This window comes from Echeneis naucrates, chromosome 22 (assembly GCF_900963305.1).
Source record: "Echeneis naucrates chromosome 22, fEcheNa1.1, whole genome shotgun sequence".
Taxonomy (NCBI): Eukaryota; Metazoa; Chordata; class Actinopteri; order Carangiformes; family Echeneidae; genus Echeneis; species Echeneis naucrates.
The window spans coordinates 21,801,198-21,826,286 of NC_042532.1; the positions used below are offsets into that span (position 1 = coordinate 21,801,198).

At 47.3% G+C, this 25,089-nt stretch overlaps 2 protein-coding genes across 3 annotated transcripts; one reads left to right on the plus strand and one right to left on the minus strand.

Annotated features, from left to right (window-relative positions):
- Window positions 1-491: 491 nt before the first annotated feature.
- Window positions 492-5,845, plus strand: LOC115036258 (paramyosin-like). Its single transcript, XM_029494380.1, has 15 exons — window positions 492-759; window positions 1,008-1,070; window positions 1,145-1,372; window positions 1,676-1,735; window positions 1,839-1,892; window positions 1,983-2,045; window positions 2,126-2,209; window positions 2,289-2,351; window positions 3,742-3,795; window positions 3,886-3,948; window positions 4,029-4,112; window positions 4,192-4,254; window positions 4,460-4,522; window positions 4,676-4,804; window positions 4,883-5,845. Exons 1-15 carry the CDS (start codon window positions 492-494, stop codon window positions 5,161-5,163), a joined length of 1,620 nt encoding a protein of 539 aa, XP_029350240.1. The 3' UTR covers window positions 5,164-5,845.
- A 482-nt stretch (window positions 5,846-6,327) lies between these two features.
- Window positions 6,328-22,232, minus strand: mapkbp1 (mitogen-activated protein kinase binding protein 1). 2 transcript variants are annotated; one of them, XM_029493512.1, is made up of 31 exons: window positions 21,845-22,232; window positions 19,766-19,857; window positions 17,848-17,910; window positions 17,713-17,770; window positions 16,269-16,439; window positions 15,906-16,043; window positions 15,654-15,836; window positions 14,770-14,930; window positions 14,390-14,588; window positions 14,192-14,314; window positions 13,897-14,102; window positions 13,715-13,806; window positions 13,487-13,612; window positions 13,314-13,384; window positions 13,054-13,175; window positions 12,386-12,461; window positions 12,194-12,305; window positions 12,036-12,099; window positions 11,803-11,931; window positions 11,436-11,563; window positions 11,327-11,364; window positions 11,108-11,239; window positions 10,897-11,025; window positions 9,720-9,847; window positions 9,520-9,647; window positions 9,282-9,449; window positions 9,110-9,191; window positions 8,602-8,990; window positions 7,820-8,512; window positions 7,403-7,488; window positions 6,328-7,243 (listed from the first exon to the last, which is right to left on the minus strand). In XM_029493512.1, exons 1-31 carry the CDS (start codon window positions 21,959-21,961, stop codon window positions 7,004-7,006), a joined length of 4,644 nt encoding a protein of 1,547 aa, XP_029349372.1. In that variant the 5' UTR covers window positions 21,962-22,232; the 3' UTR covers window positions 6,328-7,003. The 2 variants fall into 2 exon arrangements, with proteins under 2 accessions (XP_029349372.1, XP_029349371.1); XM_029493511.1 differs by having other exon boundaries at window positions 8,602-9,023.
- Window positions 22,233-25,089: the final 2,857 nt, after the last annotated feature.

Genomic DNA, 25,089 nt, shown 5'->3' on the forward strand with positions numbered 1-25,089 from the left:
TGGTCCAAAACAGCAAATAAGAGTTTAGGCTGAGGTTTAGACTCAGTCACATGATGAAGCAGGTTGTCATGCGCACACGCGCACACACACAGGAGTAAACAGGGCTGTGCATGTGAGTGCACGTGGCAGCAGATCATGCAGGTCCTGTGCTGCAGCAGATTAGCATGTTAGCTATGTCAAGTATGCAGCTTCAGGAGGGCTAACCCTAAACTGAACACGAGCCAGCCCCAGACACACACACAGACATGAAGTGTTCATCCTCTGGGGAGCAGGAAGCAGATCAGGAGCTTCTCGTTTGTAAAGGGTCTCATTCATTGTGCTGAATGTTTGTGCTGATTCTCAGGGATTAGTCTGTGTGTGTAAGCTGCTGGCTGTTGAGCAGCAGGTTGTGTTGCAGAATGGAGTCTGCAGCTCTGTTTCTGTTGCTCTCTCTCTGTTTGTCTTTGTTCAGTCAGAGTCACTCGGAGACTTCTGTCCCTCTGCTGGAGGACATGGGGACAGTGGGGGACGTCCCTCTGGAGCTCCCCGTCCTCTGGGATGAGCTGCGGGGGCTGAAGGACCTGGTTCTGATACTGAAGGCGGAGGAGGTGCAGCGGCGTCAGGCCCTGCGGAGCATGGAGAGTCGAGTGAGGGACGGAGAGCTAGAGGCCAAGCAGCAGAGACAGACCCTGGATGGACTACAGGACCTGAGGACGCTGTTAATGGACCTGGACTCAGACCTCAGGAGAAGGGTGGAGGAGCTGGAGGACCACAGCAAAGGTGGGCAAACACAGCTGGACCACACCACACCAGACTGGACTAGACCTGACCTGACCAGCTCAGCTTAGATCTGAATCCGTCCTTATCCCTCTGGTCTCTGAGCCCCGATGGGAGTCTCAGATGGTTCCTCTGAATTTTTCATCTTGCGGCCTGATGGTCGTGGCAGAGAGGAGGTGAAGTTCTGGTTTGTCTTCAGAGAATATTCATCTTCCTCCAGTCAGCTGTCACTACCTGTTTCTGTATTGCAGCACTCCAGGCCGGACTGAATGCCAGCGAGCGCTCTGTGGAGGACCTGAAGAAGAAGAACACAGGTGAGCAGGAAGTGACGTTATCCCAGCGGATGAGCTGTGTCTCTGTTGCCATGGTAACCTGTCAGCATCCACAGCATTGGCTGCAGAGCTTCCGTTCCTGCAGACCAGACTGAGGGCCAGTGAGAGCAAGGTGGAACAGCTAAGGAGCAAGAACACAGGTCATCTTCATCCTCCTCCTTGTTTCCTGTTGTGTGTCACTGATGAATGTTGTGTAACGCTACTCTCTCTGTTGGTCTCAGTCTTGGCGTCCAGACTTTGTCATACTGAGACCCTGGTGGAGGATTTAAGGATCCAGATCTCAGGTCAGATTTGTTCTGCTGATTTAGCACCATGTGACAGTCAGTCTCGGTCCTGGTCTCTGGGGTCAGATCGAGGGCCCTGTGCGGTGCAGTAGTTATGAGTCAGTAATTATGAGCCAGGTCGGACTGATCTTCAGAGACAGAGGTGGACCTCGGACTCAGCTCTGACTTAAAGAGAAATTAAACAGGTGTGACACAGATCTAACACCTTAGATCTAGGACTTGAGACCAGAGCCAAAGACTGGAGACTCGAGACGCATCAGGAATCGGAGGAGTTCCTGTTTTTAAGCTGTATCCTTCTTCCAGGCTCCAACACATCGTCTCCGTCCGACAGTCGACTGCAGGTGCTCAACACAAACTCTGAAGGTGTGTGTGTGTGTGTCTGTGTCTGTCTCTGTCTCTGTCTCTTCCTCTTCTTGTCATTCTATCCGTGAGATGCTGATGTGTATAATGTATGATTGTGTTTCAGCTCAGTTGTCTGTGTTGGAGTCCAGACTGTCACAGATCAACAGGACCACCACAGGTAGAGTCTCCTCCTCCTCCTCCTCTTTTTCTTCTTCAGTCTTCATGTCAAAAGCTGAGTGATGATGAATGTGTGATTGTTGTTGATCAGCTCTGGAGGTCAGATTGAGGTCATCTGAGAAACATCTGGAACATCTGCAGATGGGGAACACAGGTACGTCCTTGAGGCCCTGAAAGAATTGGCAGGTTCTCTGAGGAACTTCTGCTCACTGCTGTTTCCTTCCTGTGTTCCAGCTCACGGTGCCGAGCTGTCAGCCGTCGCTCTCAGACTGAACCACACTGAGGGGCGGCTGGACGAGCTGACCAATCAGAACACAGGTGAGTTCAGACAGGACCCAACCTCACTGAAAGTAGCTCCATCGGATCGTCCTGACGGCTGCCTCTCTGATCTTCTCAGCTCTGGAGCAACGGCTCAGAGACTCCAACGCCGTGATGATGGAGCTGCAGGACCAGAACTCAGGTACTGGATTGGGCTGAGGTTTGACACTGCAGAGAGATGAACAGATATTCAGGTGGGTCAAGGTCAGTGAATCCACAGAGTCAGTTCATCCTGAGGGGACCATGAACATCAGGTGTCTCAGTCTGACTCCTTCAGAATAAAAGCCTTTTAGTCTCATCTGGAGAAGCTCAACAGCTCTTGAGGTGACTTCCTGTTTCCTGTCCAGAGCTGGAGGTCAGACTGAGTGTTGGTGAGGAACAGCTGGAACATCTGCAGTCAGAGAACTCGGGTACCTGAAGGTTCCACTCTGTCTTTAAATCTGTTGCCAGAAGTTAAATTCACAGACACACATTCAAACAAAAGGATTTCAGGGAGAAACATTTAAACATTCTTCATCCTGAATCTGTGGCGGATCCAAAAGGTTCCTTGAGGAAATCCTGTTTTAACACAGCTCGACATAAACCTGAACCTGTACCCTGGGTCGGAACAGTGAAGCCTTAAACCTGCATTTTATCTAACAACCATCACAGGTCGACTCTGCTGGCTTCAGATGAGGAAATTGATAAGAAAGCAAAAGGGGAAGCAGGAAAAGCTTGTGGGTGAGGAAACAGTGGAAGAACTGTAAGAAACAGACGCAAGTAAAAGAGGAAACAGGATGAAGCAGAGGAAGAAAATCTGAGGTAGTGGTAGTGAAACAGAGGACGAAGTAAAAGAAAAAAGGTCAAGGCTAACTTAATTGTATCTCGAGAGGGGCAAATATGTTGCAGCTGGTAGATTCCACCCCCACAAACTCAAATGTGGACAATAACAACACAAACATACAAATAATGATAAAAATTGATGTATACAGAGAAAACATAAAAAGATCTAACTTTCCTTACAGATTAGAAAATTGCTCCTGTTCAATTAAAAGAAGACTCTCAATTGGAATAAAAGATCTGTCATCTGTTTTTCGCCCCTTTCGGCAAGACACATCTCTTGGAAGATGGGAGGAAGTTAAACTGAGACCACAGGGATGAATGAAACTGACTGAAACTGGAGAAAATGAAAGGGGAAGCTAAAGAGGAAGTAAATGAAGTGGAAGAGCATGGGGAGGAAGAAGCAAAGAGGGATGATAGGAAAGTAAGCAGGGGAGGAAGAAGTGGAGGTAATTGGTGGAAGAAAAGGAGGAAGAAGAAGAAACAGACAAGGAAGAAGTTAGGAAGTGGGGGAGACTGTAGGAAGCATCTGCAAGGTTTTCCTTTATTGGAAATTTCTAAACTAGTTTAACTTGGAGTCCACCAAATCGTGGTGAAATGAAACAATGTAAAGTCCAAATCATCATTTTACTTCCTCATGATGACTTCCTCTTCCTCTTCTTGTCATTCTATCCGTGAGATGCTGATGTGTATAATGTATGATTGTGTTTCAGCTCAGTTGTCTGTGTTGGAGTCCAGACTGTCACAGATCAACAGGACCACCACAGGTAGAGTCTCCTCCTCCTCCTCCTCTTTTTCTTCTTCAGTCTTCATGTCAAAAGCTGAGTGATGATGAATGTGTGATTGTTGTTGATCAGCTCTGGAGGTCAGATTGAGGTCATCTGAGAAACATCTGGAACATCTGCAGATGGGGAACACAGGTACGTCCTTGAGGCCCTGAAAGAATTGGCAGGTTCTCTGAGGAACTTCTGCTCACTGCTGTTTCCTTCCTGTGTTCCAGCTCACGGTGCCGAGCTGTCAGCCGTCGCTCTCAGACTGAACCACACTGAGGGGCGGCTGGACGAGCTGACCAATCAGAACACAGGTGAGTTCAGACAGGACCCAACCTCACTGAAAGTAGCTCCATCGGATCGTCCTGACGGCTGCCTCTCTGATCTTCTCAGCTCTGGAGCAACGGCTCAGAGACTCCAACGCCGTGATGATGGAGCTGCAGGACCAGAACTCAGGTACTGGATTGGGCTGAGGTTTGACACTGCAGAGAGATGAACAGATATTCAGGTGGGTCAAGGTCAGTGAATCCACAGAGTCAGTTCATCCTGAGGGGACCATGAACATCAGGTGTCTCAGTCTGACTCCTTCAGAATAAAAGCCTTTTAGTCTCATCTGGAGAAGCTCAACAGCTCTTGAGGTGACTTCCTGTTTCCTGTCCAGAGCTGGAGGTCAGACTGAGTGTTGGTGAGGAACAGCTGGAACATCTGCAGTCGGAGAACTCGGGTACGGATCTGACCCCAACTGGAGAACAGGGTTTCAGGACTGATCTGGATCAGCTGAACCTGACTGACCGGGGTCCATAGCAGATCAGGACTAGAGTCAATCGTAACGATCATCAGATTTTATGATGATGAAGAGTCTGCTTGTTTGTTCCAGATGAGATGAAGGTGGCTTTCTCAGCTGGTCTGACAGACTCTGGCTCAATTGGACCTTTTGACCAAGAGACCACACTGGTCTTCTCCAAGACCATCAGCAATGTGGGTGGAGCCTACCAGCAGACCTCAGGTACCCCGCCCCCCCCAAACTGTTGGCTCTCTGGATGTGTGTCAGTGATGTGACATGGTGTGTCCGTCTGTCTGTCAGGTGTGTTCACAGCTCCTTTCAGAGGCGTTTACTTCTTCTGCTTCACGGCTGCAGATTACCTGAAGGGCTACATGGGCCTCTACCTGTACAGGAACGACCAACCAATCATCTTCAACCTGGACCTGAACGACCACGGCGGCTATGCCTCCACGTCCAATGGCGTGGCCCTGCAGCTGGAGGAGGGGGACCGAGTCCACCTCAGTTTGCCAGCCAGCTACCGGCTCTATGACGACTCACGAAACTTCAGTGTCTTCTCTGGATTCCTTCTGTTCCCGCTCTGACAGCCCGGGCTTTGGGGCCAAGGGAGTCGTCACCCTGGAGTACAAAGGCTGAACTTTTATTTTGGTAGGGTGGGTGAGTTCCTGTGGCTACAGCCAGAATGAGTGAAATTATTTTACCTGGCTGAAACTGATGAACTGTAACAACCTGAACACTTAGAAAATTGAAGATAAATGATTCATGATCAGAAAATCAGGATTCTTGTTTCTGAGTAGAAGTAGAATAAATTCTAAGTAAACAGAAGAGGCGCTAAAAACAAGAACTTAATTGAAATGAAACTATCTCCACTTTGGATCTAAATATACAAACTATCATCCAAATCAGAGCCAAAGTTCAACAGCTCTTACCTACTATTGGCAGTAGTCCACTGCAGCAGCTTCTCAATCACTTGCTTTGTATTTGGAATGTTTTTCACTTTTAAATTTCTCTGAGCTGCTTTCTATAGTCTCATCATCTAAACCTTCAACTCGTCTTTTAGACCCGATACCCACCAGGCTGTTTATAGATGTTTTCCATATTCTGGATCAGATCAATGTGAGTTTATCTCTTGGTTATGTTGCTCAGCCTTTCAACACTGTTGTTATTAAATCTCTCCTCAAAAGACCTAATCCTGATCCAGATGTTTGGGCTGATTATGGACTCATATCTAACCTCCCTTTCATTTTCAAAATTCTTGAAAAAGCAGTTGCAAACCAATTCTGTGAGCATCTTCAGAAGAGCGGCCTGTTTGAAGAGCCTCAGTCCATCACAGAAACAGCTCCGGTAAAAGTTACCAATGACATTCTGATGGCTTCAGTCAGGTTTTAGAGTCTGGACACTAATTGGTCTCGAGTGCTCTCTCTTCTTCTTCCTCCCTCTCTCTCTAACTGCCTCTGCTTCTCTCTCTTAGTCCAACCAGCATGGTTCTGCTTCAGGTTTCTGCCTCTTAAAGGAAGTGTTTCCCTCCTCTGTCTGTCTGCTGTCGGGCTCTCTAACAGCTCCACCCAGAGTTTGGTGTGGACTTGCTCTCTGTGTGAAGAGCCTTGATGGAATTTTATGATTTGGAGTTACATGATTAAATTTGATTTGACGTCACATTGACGTCAGCTGAACCTGAACAGCTGTACATACATCATATCAGCTGAGGTTGTGACAAATCAGCATCTAGTGCCCATGAAAACACTGAATCGGAGGGGGAAAAAAAGTTTTATTGAAGTTTGACAAAACATGAAAATGTGTTTTTCTAAAAACGTGCCCATTGTCAAAAATAAGACTCAGCCATCAAGTGCAGGTGGAGGCGGGGACACGTCAGGCTCAGTAACAAGACTGACGACAGGTGAAGCAGCTCTGGACCAGTGTGTCAAGATGGCTGACATTGCCTTGAACATGAGTGTGAGCACTGCTATTCTCTTTAGGGGGCGGAGCCTCTGGATCATGACACAACGCTGCTGTTTTAAAGCATTCAAATCAGGAACATGAACAAATGTCAGCCATCTTTACACAGACTCTGGTCGTCAGTGATATCTCAGAACAATAAAGTTTGTTCAAACGGTGAGTCTCATATTGCTTTTCAGGAAACTACAGAAAAAAATTTACATGAATAATGAACCAAGGAGCTCCTGAAGGTCTCAACAGAACCGTCCAATCAGTATATAAATTGAATAAAAATCAAAATGGCTTCAGATCCATTATCTGTGAGGAGGAGGAGGAGGAGGAAGAGGAGTTCAGTTGGTTTCTTCTCTGGAGTCCAATTTAAGTTTCATTCAGTCACTTAACATTGACTGTTTTTGTCCCACTGTCCCTGAGTGCAGTGCAGCAGAGCCCCCAATCCCCTAGAGGATGAGGAGGAGGTGATGAAGAGCATCAGGATGTGTTCTTGATCTTCCTGTTTACTGCCTGCAGCAGCAGCAGAGAATATTCCTCCAGCAGAGCTGCTGTCTTCACCCCCCCCACTCCTCCCAGCCCCCCCTCACCTCCGAGCCTGCTCGGTGCACCGAGTGGCAAGGAGTCCAGCTCCGCCCTCATGGCCTGAAAGGCCTCTGACAGGAGGACGGCCATCTGACGCTGGTCAGGGGCGGAATCATCCTCGGAGATGCCGCTCACCTGTAGGAGGAAGAGAGACAGGTGAGATCAGACTGAAGGCAAACAGATCCTTCAGACTCCGTTTTCCTTTGAGTCATTTCTGCAGAACTCAGTAATGGATGACTGGACCCTGATCCAGAGCCTGGTACTAGGAGCAGATTGGCGGGGCAGGGACCTCACCTTCCTGTACAGGTGTGTGGCTCTCCTAAAGGAGCTCTGCAGCTCATTGGTCAGAGCCTTGCAGGTCTCCAAACTGATTGGCTGGTCTGCACAGACAGAGAGAAGCAGAGGATCAGGTCTCTAGAAGAAGAACCCTACCCCTAAGAACAAACAGAATGAGTGTGATGTCACACAGATACTGAGAGCTGATTGACTCCTCATAGAAATCCAGGTGTTTCCTTCTGATATGAGGAGCAAAGCGGAACAAGAAGAGAAAAGTAGGAGTAAATGTCTCACCCGTCAATACAGAGCAAGAGGAGGAGGAGGAGGAGGAGTTCAGTGAAGAGGAGGGAGAGAAGGGGCGGAGCCAGAGCGCTGGGCACAGACGGAGAGATGACAGGATGAAGGGATGAAGAGGAGGAGGAGGAGAGTCCAAACCTGCATCGTCCATCTGCTCGCCGCTGTCACTTGCTGTCATCTGAGGCTCCTCCTCCTCCTGCTGCTTTGGGGGAGTGAGGGGGGAGACAGAGACTGGAGGAGGCCGAGAGGAGGAAGGGGCGGGGGCCTTGGATGATGGTGAGAAGGAGGCAAGCGAGGGTTTATCAGGCAGCGGTCTGCTGCTGCCAGGGACCCGGGCTTGGAGACCACGGGGCAGAGGGGTTATCTGGTTACCATGGCTACCCAAAGGTGACAACAAAGTGGCAACGACCGGGACAACTGTAGTGTGAGGGGACGTGGCCAGAGCTGCATTGGAGGGCACCACAGCAACTAGAGTAGGCGCCGTCTCTTTGACCTGACTGGAGGAATTAACTGCTGATGATGATGATGATGTGACTGAAGGATCCTCAGCTGATTCGCTGTCAAGGCCGTCGCCCACGGAGATGGAGCGGGTTATCTTGGCCATGGAACTGGCGGTAGGGCTCATGTAGGAACGTGGCGCCAACGGAGCGAAGGAGGAGGAAGACTTTCGCGGTGTGGCGGCAGATTCCTGCTGAGGTGACCTGGGGGAGGCGGGGCTGGGTCTCTGAGGGGGCAGGTTCTGGGTAGTGGATGAGGGGGGGCGTCTAGGACAGGAAGGAAGGGTGGTAGGACGCTGAGGGGGAAGGACCAACTGAAGTGGAGGAGGGTCACCTGGGGAAGAGACAAAAGGATTAAAGCAATTTCTTTCCTTAACTCTCAAGATATTTAGCTCAGTCCAGGTTTGGGCTCGGTTGTCTCACCTGAGTCAGTCAGTAGGCTGTGCACTGACTGGGCCTTCCGAAGTCCAGAGGAGTTCAGGTGAGAGGGAGCAGCCGGACACCCTAGGCCCAGGTTCTTCTTGGACTCAATGGCAGTCTGGATCTTCTTCTTCAGTGAAGGGGGCTGGGCTGCCGTCTCCCTGTCCTCAACACGGCTCTGGAGCTGATCATTATCCTGCTCAATCTGGTTGGTGATCTGGGGAGGCTGTGTTTGGTCCTGATTGCTCTGGATCTGGTGCTGGAGTGAAAAGGTCTGACCCTGGTCCTGGTTCCATGATACCTTCCTCTCCTGGCCCCTGCTCTGGTCCATCAGAGGTCGAACCTCAGAGACCAGAGGATGGGTCTTCACCTCTGCTGCTCTTCCTCCCCCACTGGTCCGAGATGAGAGGGGACACATGGTCCGACTGAGGGGAACGTAGAAAATCAACAGATACAAATAGGACTCTGATCATGATCCTGGACTGAACTGAGCAGTCCCGACCTGTCTTACCTTGCAGCAGAATTCTGGGAGAGGAACCTAGAGGAGATGCTCAGACTCTCGGTGGAGCTGTGAGACGCTCTGCTCGGACTTCCTGTAAACACACATCACCTCGCTGAAACCACAACCAGGAATCATGTCCTTTTAGTGTGGTGGTTATTGTTGTGTAGCTGTGTGTCTGTACCTGGTGCTGAGAGCTCAGACAGCGTCACATAGTGTTCCTTCAGAAAAGCTTCCTGGTCTGGAGTCTGAGGGACCAGAGATGCCATAATCCCCCCTCCCCCTCCTCTTTCCCTTTCTCCATCCTCGTCTTCCTCAGAGCAGTTTCCATCCACAGGAAGAGACAGAGAGTCTGAGGGACAGACAGGACAGAGTGAGACACTGAGTCTGTGTGTGTACCTGTGTGTACCTGTGCGTGTTACCTGTGTGTTCTCTGGGGGTGTCTGGACTGGACAGTGTGCAGGTGAATCCAGGTGAGCAGCCGCTGTCCGGACTCGGTTTGTCCTGTCGTCCACCTGCAGCAGCACACGCCTCCTTCACCTGGAACTCACTGACAGGATAATTGGGGTGTGGTTTTGATTGGCAGGTCAGGGTAATTGGTTCTGAGCTGGGGGCATCATACCTGCCTGCCAGGCTCAGTCTGTCCTCCCATTGGTCAGGAAACAGCACAGGCTCCTCCCTGTCTGGGCTCTGATTGGACAGCCTGATGAAGTCTGGCCTCTGATTGGTCTTCCTGTCCTCGTCCTCTACCTGGATGGAAATACCAAAAGACATGAAGACATAAGAGAGTAGGTACAAACCCAACAGAACCATTAAAATAAAAAAAAATAAAAAATCACGAATTAAATCAAATTTAGTTCTAAACTGCAGAAACGTAACAGAGTTCCATGAAGGTTCATCACACAAAGAAGAAAACTCATACAAACTAAAGATGGTGGAATTTTAAATGATGTTCTCTCTTCATCTCTGGAATTTATTAGTAAAAAGTTCTTCTAGCAGACACACTTGAGCAAAATTATCTGCTTAAGTGTGAGTTCAATTTATCAACAAAGTCCTCCATTTTCTTTGTTTGTTAAATACAAACCAACTAGGATGACATATTAATGCAAATTTAATTAATTGAATATTTACTAATTATCGAACGTATCATCCAATCTGGATTACTGATATCTTTGATCACACATCTTTTTATGTTTTGACATCACATTTCTAAGTATACTTATATCTGCATCTGAAAAATGATTTCCACTTTTCCAATAGAACAACCTGGATCACTTCTAGGTCTACAAAGATCCTTGATTAAAAAAAAAATAACCCAAAGAGATGTATATTCAAAATATAAAAACTCCACAAAAAGTGGAGCAAAAAAAAATATTTCCTCAGAAATTTGAACAGTCCCACAATGTCAGAAAAACCACATGGAACCTCATAAATAAATGATTAAATATTTCATATATTAAATAAATTACTAACTGAAAAAAAAAGACGTCCACATGTATTCCATCTTATTTAAATGGTTGGATATTTATTTCCAAATTATTTCAAAAACAGTGTACATCTATAAACAGGTAACTTTAAATAGAGCCAGTTTACTATGTAGGGTACCATAGGGTTCCATCATTGGGCCTCTCTTTATTTTCATAATTCTAAGTGAGTTACCAAAGACTGTAACAATTCATTTCATTTTTCATTTGCTGATGACAAGTCTTGTTTTGTCCAAAAAATTTGCACTGATTTGGCAGGCAGAGGCGGTGTGTGTGTGTGTGTGTGTGTGTGTGTGTGTGTGCACACCCTCTCACCCACGCAGTGGTGACCTGCAGACTAACAGTGCTCCCCAGTCCCTGATTAGTCCTGTGAAGTCCCGCCTCCACCTCTTGACTCCTCCTTCTTGAGCTACATGGGGGAGCATTGCCATGGAGAGGGCGTGTCTGTGGGAGGATGAAGTGTAACATTTACTGTGTGTTGACATCAGAGTTGCGTTGTCTCCGTGGAGTGTGTGAGCATGCTGACCTCTTCCTGTCCGTCAGGGCAGAACGAGTCCAGCAGCCTCAGGTCCAACATGGACTTCACCATCAGGAGACCATCAGTGCTGCCCGTCCTCCGGGACCAGCGGCGACGAGGGAGTCGAGCTCTCACTGTGTCCTGAGGAGTTTGAGTGGTGAACAGGTCACACAAACACACATCAATGATGGAAACAGTTTTTATCATAGTCATTTTGTGTCCTCTGACCTTCCTGGCGCCGCTGCAGTCCATCTCATCGCACAAACCTGACAAACAAACACAAACGTCATCATCCTGGGAGCGCTGTCAGCGCTGGTCTATAACCATGACAACACACCTGTCTCCTCCTCCAAGCTTCCTGCTTGGACCATATAAGGATGTCCGAGCTCCTCGTCCTCCTCCTCGTCCTCCTCTTTGTCACTATCAGATGACATAGTGACGACACGAGGTGACAACGCCTCCCTGCTGCGTGCATGTACGTACACACACACACACACACACACACACACACACACACAGAGGAAGACATGAGGATGAATTAAAAAAATGAAACTTGTCACATGCTTTTTTTGTGAAAAGTATTTGTGGCTCTTTAATGTATGTTTCTTCAGTTTTTTTTTTTATTCACTCAAAAATTATGTCACGCTGTTGATGACATCATCAGTTGGCTTTTAAGTCACACAAACACATCAGGTAACACTGACCTGAGGTTTACTACTCTTTGCTGAGGTGCATCCTGGGAACTGTGGGTGCTGCCCGAAGGTCGGAGGTCAGCGAGCCGTTGCCTCATCCTGATGGTCAACTCTGGACTCAGACGCCACACAAAGATGCAACTGCAGAAGAAGTGAAGTGTGAACCTTCAGCATGTGACATTGACAATAAGGTCAATGACAATGGCTGCGGCAACAATGACAATGTAAACAACAACATCAGGTACCTGTCTCCAGACACGGTGATCAGATGTCGGCAGTCACTGCTGAACTTTAACCCCGTTACAATCTCTGTTAGAATAAATAAATGTTTACATATACAGATTCATTCATACAACACAAACATAATATATATATATATACACACATACAGGGACAAACTGACCCGAGTGTCCAAACATAGAGGCCACACACTCTCCAGAGTAGAAGTCAAACACGCTTATGTTCTTGTCTGAACAGGAAGTGGCGATGTAGAGGCCTGATGGGTCAATCTGCACCTAGGGGCATCAGAGGGGTCAGGGGTCAAACTTGCTGTCTCCAAAGAATCATTACCATGGTAACATCAGACTGATCCTACCTTAATGAGAGTGCCATCCTCTCCCTGAGAGCCTTTATACAACTTCTTCTGTTTACCATTACTGATGTTAAAGATCCTGGAGAGAAGAAGATTAACTGAATCTAAAAAGTCAGAGGCACGTCAAAGAATTTTCGGAATCCTGGACAACGCCCTGGGCAAACATTCCAGGATCTGATTGTCCATGTCTCTCTGTCTTTATTCTGTCAACACGATAAACTTAGAAAGATACAGGACTGATCCAGAGACTCTGACATCACCCACCAGAGCCAATAGGAGCCTCCGATGTAGAGACGTGACTCTAGAAGTCACTATCAAAGGTGGAGGATGAAAATGAACATAAAGACACAGAGTCAGACTGATCCAGATCTGATCAGCTGATTCTGTTTAAGGAGGAAACAGGAGGAATAGAAGCTCAAAGACCAGCTGATGTTTCTCGGGTCTCATTATATTAAAACTTGCTCTAAATGAATAGAGACCTGAAAGTATCTTTGTTATAATTTGGCACAATATAAATATTCTTTTATGACAGGAAGTGAGATGCCGTCACAAAAACAAAGTAAGTAGCATGATTAAATAAGACAAAAATAACAAAAGTGCCAGAAATTAGAAAGACAAGAATAAATCAGTTTGTTGACATGGAGCCCTGCTGCCTGCTGGGTAATCCTCACCTGATGCTGCGGTCCTGACAGCCCACTGCTGCATACTTCCTGGTTGGTTCAATGTCCATGTCATACAGAGTCGTCTTCCTGACAATGTGATGCGTCCGGGTGAACTCCAAGCCCTCCTCCACCTGGCCACCACCAGGGAGAGGAGAAGAAGACAGCAGGTGAGAAACACAGGAAGTCTCAGTGGCTTCAGAGACTGACTGAAATCAGTGATCATTAATCAATAATCTTCCATCCTTCATCATCATGAGCTGGTGCCTCACCTGCTGAGCGGTGCGGAAATACACACTTTTATCAGCTCCACAGCTGATCATCCACACTTTGCCCTCATTGGCTGATGAAAACAAGAAGAAGGTGATGTCATAGGCTGAAGGTCACATGACCCGCCAACACTCTGTGAAACAGAAATGAGTATGTAGTATGTGCAAAGACTCACCTGCAAACCTGACGGCGGTGATGGAGGACGAGTGTTCGTCCAGAGTCTGAACCAGACTGTAGTCCGTCCCGGCATCCAGAATGTGGATCAGCCGGTCCCGACTGGCGGTGGCTAATAACTGCAGACCTGACAGATGCACAATCAACACATTAACTCACAACAGCTGGATTTTGTTATTGGTGTTGATCTGTTGTGTACACTGTTTGTGTCCATGTTGTGTTGACACACCTGTTTCTGGTTTGGAGAACTCCAGACAGAGAATCTCTGAGTCATGAGCCTGAACATTCAGGATCTCTTCCATACAGTCCAGGTCATGGACCCTACCCACACAGACACACACAGCTGTATCAGAGGCTCAATATGAAGGTCTGTAACACCCCCCCACAAACACTAGGGCCTCCTTCCCTCACCTGAGGACCCCCATGCGGTCTCCAGAGGCCAGGTGGCGTCCATCAGGACTGACCCTCAGAGTCCTGATACCTGGTCTCTGGTCAGTCTGCTGCCCTTCTGAGCTTGATGACCCCACCTTGTCTGTGTTGCCAGCTGTGACAGCAATGCTCTCAGTGTCCAGGAGGCTTGTTATGTTATTGTCCACATAAATTACCTTGTGCAGGTCCTGGGATTAGAGGTCAAAGGTCAGAGTCAGATCAGGAGGTGGTGAATCAGGTGAATGCGTGTTTGTGTGTGCGTGTAGCGTCGTCCTACGTGACTCAGGATATTTCTGTTGAGGATGTGTCCATCAATGGTCCAAAGACGGATGGTGTTGTCTGAGGAGCAAGACAGGAAGGAGCCAGGGGGGACATCCCCCCCTCCATCCACTGGGTACATCTGAAGAGACACAAGAGGATCTGAGGTGAAAACACACACACAAGCAGAAACAAATAGGCACACACACATACTGACCTCAAGACTCCACACACAAGAGGAGTGGTAGAGGGCGGAGTAGAGTTTTCCCGCCCTACGAGGGTCTCGAACATCACGGATGTCCCAAACGTAAACGCTGTGGTCATTGTAAACGCAGGACAACCAGCGGTTGGTGGGGTCAAAGGTCACAGCCACTGTGTCTGGATACCGAGCATCCGACCTGGGGGAGAACAGCTGACTAGGGAGGGGGAGGGGAGAAAGTTATGGGGGTGATGGGGAGTTTATCATAGCAGCCAAAAACAAAAACCTTCTGAAATGTCTGTGGTTTCCATGGTAACCTGTCTACATGTGCCTGAAGAAATGACAAAATAACTTAAGATCACAAATGACAAATAATCTGTGTCAGGTGCTTGGCATACCTGGCGTCCACCATACTGCCGATGTCAGCTCCCAGGAAGTGTGGGCGGGGCAGAGTGCAGAGGAAGTTCAGGTTTAAGGGGCTAAAAGCTCTGACGGTTCCGTCAGAACAACCACAGAAGATTAGCTCGTCAGTGACGGACAGACAGGTGGCCTGAGCTGTCTGAGGGCGGAAGGGTGAGACGGACACGTTCATGTTGGCAGATGCGTCACGAGGACATCATGGAGATGGATGTGATTGTTTTGGTGCATCTGTCTTTGTGGGGATCTAGTTGGTGAACGTCTCTCTGACTTCATAAAGTCAATATAAAGGTTGATCAGTGATCTGTGTCCAAGTCTAACTCTGTCTGTGACCTCTAACCCATACTCAGATTTACGTTCCCCTCTCTGATTGGATCATTTCTGTCATCACACACAAAGTTTGTTAGCTCCTTCTAAGGCCCTTCTTCTCTCACCGCTAACCCAGCCCCCTGTAGCTCTGTGTTAGCCTGCCATTAGCTCCTTTTCCTCACAGACAGTGAGAGACAGGACAGACGGGTGAGTGAGGCATCTTTACTCTGATAAGCTGCTGAGCTTTGGTGGAGGTGTTTCTGGTGATGCGCTCATGGCCCTCTGTAAATCAGTGTGCGAAGGATGAACACATCACTCAAATGACACTTACTGAGTAAGAGTCGACTCTCTGATAGGAAGCAGGGCAGGAAGCAGAGAAAGAAACAGAGGAAGAAGAAGAGGATGAAACAGATGAGGAAAACGAGGAAGCAGAGGGAGAAGCGGCAGGAAATAGAGGACGAAGGAAAGGACGAAGCAGGCTTGTGTTCTCAGTTGTTCAGTGACCACAGGGATGTCACATCTGCTGTTACCATAACAACGCAGCACTCTGACTTACCCGGAGCTCCACCCACTTGTCGAGGAGTCGGCGGTCATTGAACTCACACAACAGCCCCGAGGAGGTGATGCAGAAGGTGGAGGAGGCCTGCCGGCCCCGCCCACACGCGACATCACTGAAGAAATTGTTCCTGAGTTCTCCCAGCAGACCTGAACGCCCCAGCAGTGGCACGGTGGCGTTGACCTGGACAAAGAGAATGATTAGCTCTCATTCAGTGTACAGTGACCTCTGACCTTCAGGTGACTGGTGAACCTTGGAGGTCTTGGCGTGGTCCAGGTACCAGAACTTGACGTGGCGGTTTCCAGCAGTAACAAAGTATGAGCTGTCATCTGAGAAGGAGACGGCCGTCACTTTACTGGAAACTTTATTGGCTGCGACAACAATGTTTTTCTGAAGGACATAACAACAACAACAACATGTCAGTGGGTAAACAAACTGCTGTTCAAAACACACCTGTGACCTTTAACCTTTGACCAAACGGCGCCACACAGTGTAATCAGTTTTCACAGGATGTTTTAAATCTGACATGATGTCTGTAGCCCCAACCCCTCCTTCACATGGAGATCATGATGTAATAACCTCCCAGAGTGCATCTTGTCACATGACCCGTTTTACCTTCCAGTTCCACACATTGACCATCATGTCGTGCTGGTATCCCACGCTGACGATGTACTTCCCGTTTGGAGAAAACGCCACACATGAGACGCCATATTTATGTTCCTGCAGCTCTGTCACCTGGAGACGCTCTGACACCTCCCACACCCGCACCGCCGGCATGTGACCGCTCTGTGGAGGGGGCACACACCTGTCACAGGTCTGACACTGAGTGAGTTTCCTGCCCTGAGCTCTGTCTCTCAGGCTCAGATCACGGTGCCTGATGTCTGTCTCTGCTGTCTCTCCTTCACATCTGTCCTTCGTCTCCAGGGTAACCGGGATCCTTCCTGTGTTTACTGTGGGTCCCTGTTCAGGGCATGCTTTGAGGGACAGGCCCCAGAACTGACATACAAACTCCACCTGGTTCCGCCCCAGCTCATCCCTGGTCAGTGTGGACTGTTAGCATAATAACAACTAGGGATGAGCGAGTACAGCACTGTCCAGATACATTATCTGTATCTGTTTTCGTAAGGGGTGGGACTTAAACCAGAACTGGGCGTGGTTTATACAAAAGTTGTATTTTTAAACCTGAAATTAATTGGGGTTGGGCTGAAGTTACTATATTTATTATAAGCCTCAATATATTTTTTATTTACAGCTGAATTTTACACCAAGGTAAGAAGAGCGAGCCGACCAGCAAATAACCTGACCGGTGAGGAAATGCGATGCGGGCTGCAGCAGCACTGCTTCTGTTACCACTCAAGTTTTTACCCCATAAGCCCAAAAAGTGAATCAGATTTGAAACATTTGGGTTATAAAAAGCTGTTAAAATGATGATGTAGCCTAACTTTTTATGTACCAGGTTAAATTATGATCTTACCGGGGGATTCCATCAGGTAGCTATAGTGATGTTTGCCACCTCCGGCCATTCAGCAGGATAATTTCTCCATAAAAATGAAGGGACAATCAGAAAGACCAACAGATGGGAGTTTTTTTCAATGCACCGTTTTTTCTCTGGTACAGCTGACGTGATACAATAATCATCTGACATGTTGAAATAATGTTTAAAGCAAACTACTGGACAGTGTTTTTTTAAATTGTGCCGCCATTGTTTTCCCTTCCAGTGGGCGTGGCTTTCGGAGTATGATGTGTTGTGCTCTGTTCTATCACAGGATGCCCTGAGGAAGATATTGACTCATTTAACTTGTTTGGTACTCGTACTCGTCAAAATTGTGTTACTAAGGTTGAACAGGATACTCGTTTCAGCCGAGTATCCTGTTCAACCCTAGTAGCAACACACAACTCTACAATAATGTCAATCAATCTTCAAACACACATCAACAGTGGAGGGTGCGGCCCAGCAGGTAGCCATAGTAACAGTATGTAAAGAAGCAGAATGTGAACAGACCAGAACAAAAACCAGGTACCAGATTGCATCTGAACCACCAGACTACAGCTGACTCACCTCTCCTGTGACAACATACTTCCCATCTGGAGAAAAGGCCAACGTGGTGATGGCCTTCCTGCAAACAGACACACAAACATATCAAACAGTGACGGACTGTCAGAGCTGAAAGCTGATTGGCTGAAAGGTTTTTACCTGCAGCTGTTGAAGATGTGATGCTGTTTGTTTTTCCGAGGATTCAGCAGGACGACGACACACCTGCAGACACACAACATTTTGTAACAAACAGTGTTTGACACTTGTGGGACAAAATGGCTAATGGGGAGTTAACAGGAAGTGAACAGTTTTTTTTACTCTAGGATAGGCACCAGTCTTAACTGACACAGACCGGTGCAGACCTTAAACTGGCTCTGGAATTCACCCTGGTCTCCTGGACCAGGTGACCCAAGGAGAACTGGTTTGAAGGGTCTGATTTGGTCAGCATGGTTACTGTAATCATGGTCATGACAGGAATAGATGGTGGAGGGATAGCTGGGTTAAAATAAGTTCTTCTTCCCCATGAGACGATTTCTGTTTTCATGGTTACAACAATTATGAACAGTCACTTCACCCCCTTAAATCCTGCCATCATCACTGCAAAAGTCACCTAGCAACAGAACATAATGATGACGTCATGGTGACCCACTGAACGATGACCTTTAGGCTTCTTTCTGATTTGACAGTCTGTGTCTTAGTCAGCTCATTCACTTCCACTTTGTGTGATAAATGTTGCAGTCAGCAACACAAACACATGGTGAAAAGTGTGTATTTCTGTACTCCACATCTGCAATGCAGTGGACAGAGAGAGAGACAGACAGCGAAAGAGAGAGAGACAGACAGAGAGAGAGAGAGAGAGAGCAAGAGAGAGAGAGAAACCCCCCCGACCCACTTCCTTTTGTCTCTTTGTCCAAGGACTGAATCTGGATCCTCTGACCTGAACACAAACTATCCAATCAGTGGCCCTAGTTCCTCTCAGGCTAACAGCTGATTGGATAGCTAAGTGGGACTCAGGATTCCACCACTCGCCTTCTGACATTCCCATCATTCCCTGTCAGGATGACCTCTTATGGCACACTCTCTTGCTTGTGTCTCTTCAATTTCAGAAACAGTGAAACATCACTTAGTCCTGGTCCTGGTCCTGGTCCTGGTCCTGGTCCAAGTCTGGGTCCAGGTCTAGGTCTAAGTACCCTAAACTAACCCACGTGGACCTTAAAGAACCCAAAACCATTTCAAGAGCCCTTAAAAGGTCCAGGAAACCTCAGATCCCAAAAACTGAAGATGAAACTAACTCAAGCACCGCTGAAGCTGAATCCAGGACCTCATGGACCCCTGAAACACATCAGAGCATTCCATGGGAATTCCTGGACCCAATCAGAGCCAGAACCGCTTAAAAACCACCAAACTTTTACCATGAGGCTCTCACAAGAACCCCTGACTCTGCTTAGCAAAGAATTTAGACCCCCAAACTTCGTCCAGAATGCCTGACCCTTTGAGCCAGGAGACTTCTACTTGGACCTTGAAACCAGCGCCCCCCACCAGGGACCAGGATCCTCCTGGACTGCTCTGCCTGTTTAATCTGATAATCTGATCAAGTCTTTAGCTCAGAGCAACACACAATCACACACACACTAGCAACATTACATTGTGACACAAAAACACACGTTCAGTGACAACAAACAGATTCAGATTAAAGTGATGAGAGAGTTCGACAGACTGTCTGCAGGTCCACAAACTGATGTCAGTGTGTTCTAACAGCTTTCTACCAGAACCAGCAGGAACTTTTTCAGCAGTTCTTCTGTTGGGTCAGACCATCTGTGACCTTTGACCCCTGGCCTCCAGTGGTTGTCCTTGCTTGGACCATATTTGGTAGGTATTGACCCCTGTGGACCAAGAAAAACCGAAAGAACTGGTATCCATGGCAAACAGACACCCCCTCCTGACAGGTATCCATGGTAACCAGGTAATGAATGTCAGGATCTGGATCTGATCCACCTATACTGGACCTGCCCTGACTCTGGCCCACCATGTGGACTCTAACAGATGTGTCCTTCTCGGTGTCTCTGGTGTTCCTCACCCTGCAGGATAAGCCAAAAGTCCACTTCGGGGATCGCAGGCCAGCGCTCGGTTCCCTGGAGCTGTAATACCCAGAACCTTCTCCAAAGTCACCTGGAGGACAAAGGGCAGAGGTCAAATGTGACAGATACAGTAGCTTTAATGTCAGTTTGTTATTAGTCCTGTAAAAAATTTAAAGGGTCCCTTCTATTAAAGCAACACAACACGCACACACACTTCTTGCCCCAAGGACACTGGGTAACGAGTCTCCCGTCCAATCACACTGTTGTTCAAACTCGACTTGTCTTGTCCTGTTGTTTAGTGTGCTGGCATGCAACCAATAGCCTGCAGCTAAGTGCTAAGCTAACAACACCAATTACAACAATGAAGCTGTGTGTGTGTGTGCATGATTGTGAGTCACTGTGTGTGTGTGTGTCCTCTCACATGACTCTTCATGTCTTTACTGGTTTCACAGTCTGAAGGAGTTTTGACAGAATAAAGAAGAAAATCTAAACTTCAGGTCACAAATGGTTTTGCAATAACATAAATGAGCAGAGTAACAGTAATCTCCCTCCAAGTGCACAATATTGTATATCAATTGCTTCCTGTTTCCTGCAGTGACCGCGGCGCTGTCACAGTGGCCGTTACGTTCAGCTGACATTCGGCGGCCTGTTGGCTTCTACAACGACCAGCTGTTATTTACAGTGATCGTATAAAGATCATTGCCTGCAGAAAGTGCTTCTGGATGGACATTGTGCTTCACATCCATCAGAAACGGCCGCGTTGCTGTTGGCGTGCCAGTGGGCGGAGCAATCAGAAGATTAAACTGTGTTCTGTGTTAACAAACAGGACATAAAGAGCTGGAGCCTGACAGAGTCGGGTGTCATGTGACCAGCACACAGATCTGTGTTCCACTGAAGTCAGCTGAACCTTTCCTTGAGATTCACCCTGAAATGAGAAAAGGAGGAAGCTGTGCTTGTCACGGCAATATTGGCTCATGGCGAGGTGCAATATTCCCTCTTGATTTCTTTGCAAGGGTCAGATAAAAGGTCGAGAGTTCATTTCAAGTGTTTGGAATCTGATGAGGTGGACTCTCAGTATGAAGTCCAAAGAGTGGTCAGTATCAGTGAACAACCATCATCCGGCTGAAAAATCAAAATGAACCCATCAGGCAGAGAAAAAAAACTTCAGATGGGGCCAAATAAACTGTTTGGTTCATTCTTCAAAAGAAAAAAAAAATCACTGCTGAGCTTGACAACATCAAAAGACCCACAAGACTCTGAAAAAGGTGTGGTGGGTCATCAAAAGGATCAGGAACTCTCCAGGAGGTCGACATGATGAGACGAAGAATCATGGAAAGAAAAAAAATTGTGTTGTAATTGCTGCCAATGGAGCTGGATGGGGGGTGGGGGTGTATCTGAGGCAGCAAGTGAACTTTTTGTCCTAAGTTGATGTTAGAAGCAGGAAAAACTGGCAAACATCCGGATTTCACAGAGTTTGAGAAGGACCAAATTATGATAGCTGGAGGACTGGATCAGAACTGCGGCTCTGTCCAAATCCAAGAGGTCCAAGGAAGGAAGTGTCGCGTTGGTTCTGCATTGGAAGAAAGTGGCCTGATCTGATGAATCCCGTTTCCTTTTACGTCACGTGGATGGCGTGTGCGTTGCTTACCTGAGGAACATGTGGCACCACGATGCATTATGGGAAAATGCCAAGCCCCTTCACCGGCTTGGCTTTGGGTAATGCTCTGCTGGGAAACCTTCCGTCCCTCCATCCAGGTGGGTGTTACTTCGACACACCTACCTGAGCGTCCATCCAACTTCTTAAAGGACCGACTGCTAACTTCTGGTACCGAATACCAGAGCAGTCCAGGTCTCCACGGGTCGGAGCAGGACCTGAGCCTGAGGACTCTGCGGGTCCCTGGAGGTGGTCTTAAGGAGACCGGGACAATTTTAGCTGGACTGACCGCAGACCTGAAACAGCCGGTTGTTCCTGTCCATTTGTCCCTGCAAGGCTTCCGTCCTTACTGTTTTACCTACCGCCGTGTGCGCGTGTGTGTATGTGTGTGAATGTACGAGTCTGTGCTGGAGCGCACGCGCACCTTGCCGCTGAGGTCGTCTCTCTGCCGCGCGCCGCCGCCCCGCCGCCTCAGTTTGACGGACGGACGCAGCAGGTTCTTGATGCGGCTCCGGATCGTTCCGGTTCCGTCCGCCGTCATGTCGCTGCTAGCTGCCCGGCTAGCTGCCTCCGTCAGCGGCCGGAGTCCGAGTCTGTGTCCCGCACCGCCGCTGCAGTCATGCCGCTTGTGAGCCGAGCCGTGCAGGGCCGGAGGACTCGGCGGACCTGGTTCCGGTTCTGGTTCTGGACTGATCGGTGTCACGCGCTCGGGTTTCTCCGCTGCTCCGCATCTTATTTCTCCGAAGAAGCGAAGAAGCGACAGCCGGACTGACGCTGACGCACCGCCAGCTCAGCACCGCATGCGGCAACCGCACCGACGCATCCTGTCAGGATTTTCACAATAAGACCACAAGGCCCTGATTCATTTTCCTTTGTCTTTCCTGTTTATTGTGTTTCCTCTCTATCAGTAGCGGAGCCAGAAAATCTTCAGTGGGATGGCCAGGATGGACCCTGAAATAATTTGGGGGTGGCATAGAAATCATTATTGCACGAACATAAAAAAGTTGAAAATATGGCGCTGTATGCTTATACTATGCACATTTAAAAATGCACTGCAATATAGACTCTTTTAATCAACAGATTATTTATGATTCCATTTTTATATTCATACTTGTTTTAAACTCTATGTAGAGTTGAGTTGATTGATTGTTGCTTACTGTTGTATATATGTTGTATGTAAGGCCTGCTACTGGAGAGTGACAGAATTTCAGCTGTTCCATTCTATAATACATATAATAAATCGCCTGCTAAAGTTATAAAGGCAAGACAGATTCATAAATAACTTAAAATACGACTATTGTTTGGCACTTTGTTTTAAGCATGCGAGATAGAAAACACACACAAGTACTTTATAAATGAGATTAAAATCCATTTAGGTGGAGTTCACAAGCTATCTCATTTGTATCATCAGTAAAGCAATACATATACTTAATGATTGCTTTAGTAGAGCTTTATTAAAAATGTATATAAAATTAATATTAATTATATATCATGTGAAGGTGTTATGTATCATTTAATGTTAAGTCACAGAAGTTATGTTACTTGTGGAAGATACATTCACATTCATAGCTAATGCTGTTAGCAAGGTTTTCTCTCCCAGTTTATTTAAAGAGACCCAACAGATCCCCTGATGAGCAAGCACTTGGCAACAGTGGCAAGGAAAAACTTCCTTTAAGAGGCAGAAACCTCGAGCAGAACCAGGCTCAGGGGGGGCGGCCATCTGCCTCGACCGGTTGGGTTGAGAGAGGGAGAGAGAGAGAGAGAGAGTGAGACAGGCATTGGAGGGGGGGGGGGGGGGGTGTAGACAGGAACATGTTGCTGCATGAAGTTCATTGAATTCATGAAATATGGGACCAGCAGGAACATGGGATGGAGATGAGTCACCACCTGCAGGATGAGGACAGGGAGAGAGAGGAGAGGAACTGGGAGAGACAGAGACTTTGGCAGAACATGGTTAGGAAATGCTGGATAAATGGTTAGAACTGGGTGAAACTGTATTTTTTAAGAAGGATGGTTCTTATCAGCGCATGCAAGGGGGGAGGAAAGGAGAGCGAGCGAGAGGGAAGGAGAGAGAAAGAGGGAGAGGGGGAGAGAGAGAGAGAGGGAGAGAGAGAGAGAGAGAGAGAAGCTCAGTCCTTCCCCCAGCAGCCTAGGCCTACAGCAGCATAGCTGATAACATAGCAGAGTACAATAACTTCTGTTTTGTCAGAGTTGAGAAGTAAAACATTTCCAGTCATCCAGACTTTTATGTCTTCAAGACATGCCTGCAGTCTGACTATCTGACTGACTTCATTTGGCTTCATTGATAGGTACAGCTGAGTATCGTCTGCATAGCAGTGGAAGTTGATACTGTGTTTCCTGATAATGTTGCCTAGAGGAAGCAGATAAAGCATAAAGAGGATTGGTCCAAGTACCGAGCCCTGCGGGACTCCATGACTGACTACAGTACATGAGGAGGAGATGTTGTTAACATGAAGAAACTGATGTCTATCTGATAAATTGGAGGTACATGACCCAGAAATAAAGTCAGATTAATCAAATCTAGAATGAACGGCTCAATCAAATAAAAGATCTCTTTAAAGAGGCTAGTTGGTACTGGGTCTAATAGACAGGTTGACGGTCTGGATGATGAAACTATAGAAGCTAGCTCTGAGAGATTCAGAGGTGAGAATGATTCCAGATGTAAAATAGGTGTTGCAGCTGATTCAAGAGTTGCTGTATTCAGTAGGGGATTTTTATCTAATGTAGGCAAGAGCTGATAAATTCTTTCTCTGATTGTGAGAATTTTATCTGTAGAATAGTTAATAAAATCATCACTGCTTAGAGCTACGGGGATCACTGGTTCAACTGAGCTATGGCTCTCTGTCAGCCTGGCTACAGTGCTGAAGAGAAACCTGGGGTTGTTCTTGTTTTCTTCTATGAGTGCTGAGTAATATGAACTTCTAGCACTGCGGAGAGCTTTTTTATATGTTTTTAGGCTGTCTGTCCAGGCTCTGTGAGACTCTTCTGACTTACTGGAACGCCAGTTTCTTTCTAATTTCCTTGATGTCTGCTTTAAGGCACGGATTTGGGAATTATACCAGGGAGCCAGCCTCCTCAGATTAAATACTTTCTTTTTGAGAGGGGCGGCATTATCAAGATTTGAACGCAGTGTGGCCATAGTGCTAATCACAAGGTCATCAACCTGGGAGAAATCCTCATTTGAATTTAGATATGGCATTGTTGGGAATGATGACCGAATGTTCTCTTTAAATTTAGCCACAGCAGCTTCAGATAAACATCTTCTATAGCTGAATTTCTTCCTCAATGCTGTGGAGCCCATTAAAGTAAACTCAAATGTAATAAGGTAATGGTCAGACAGGAGAGAATTTTGGGGAAGAATTGTTAGCTTGTCAATTTCAATGCCACATGTTAGAACAAGATCAAGGATATGATTGTAGAAGTGAGTGGGTTCATTCACATGCTGGGAAAAGCCAATTGAGTCTAGTAATGAAAGAAACCCAGAACTAAGGCTGTCGCTTTCTACATCAACATGTATATTAAAATCTCCCAGAATAATGATTTTATCTGTACTGAGTACTAACTCTGATATAAACTCAGAAAACTCTGATAGGAATTCTGAGTACGGACCAGGTGGACGGTATACTGTAACTAACAGAACTGGTTTTT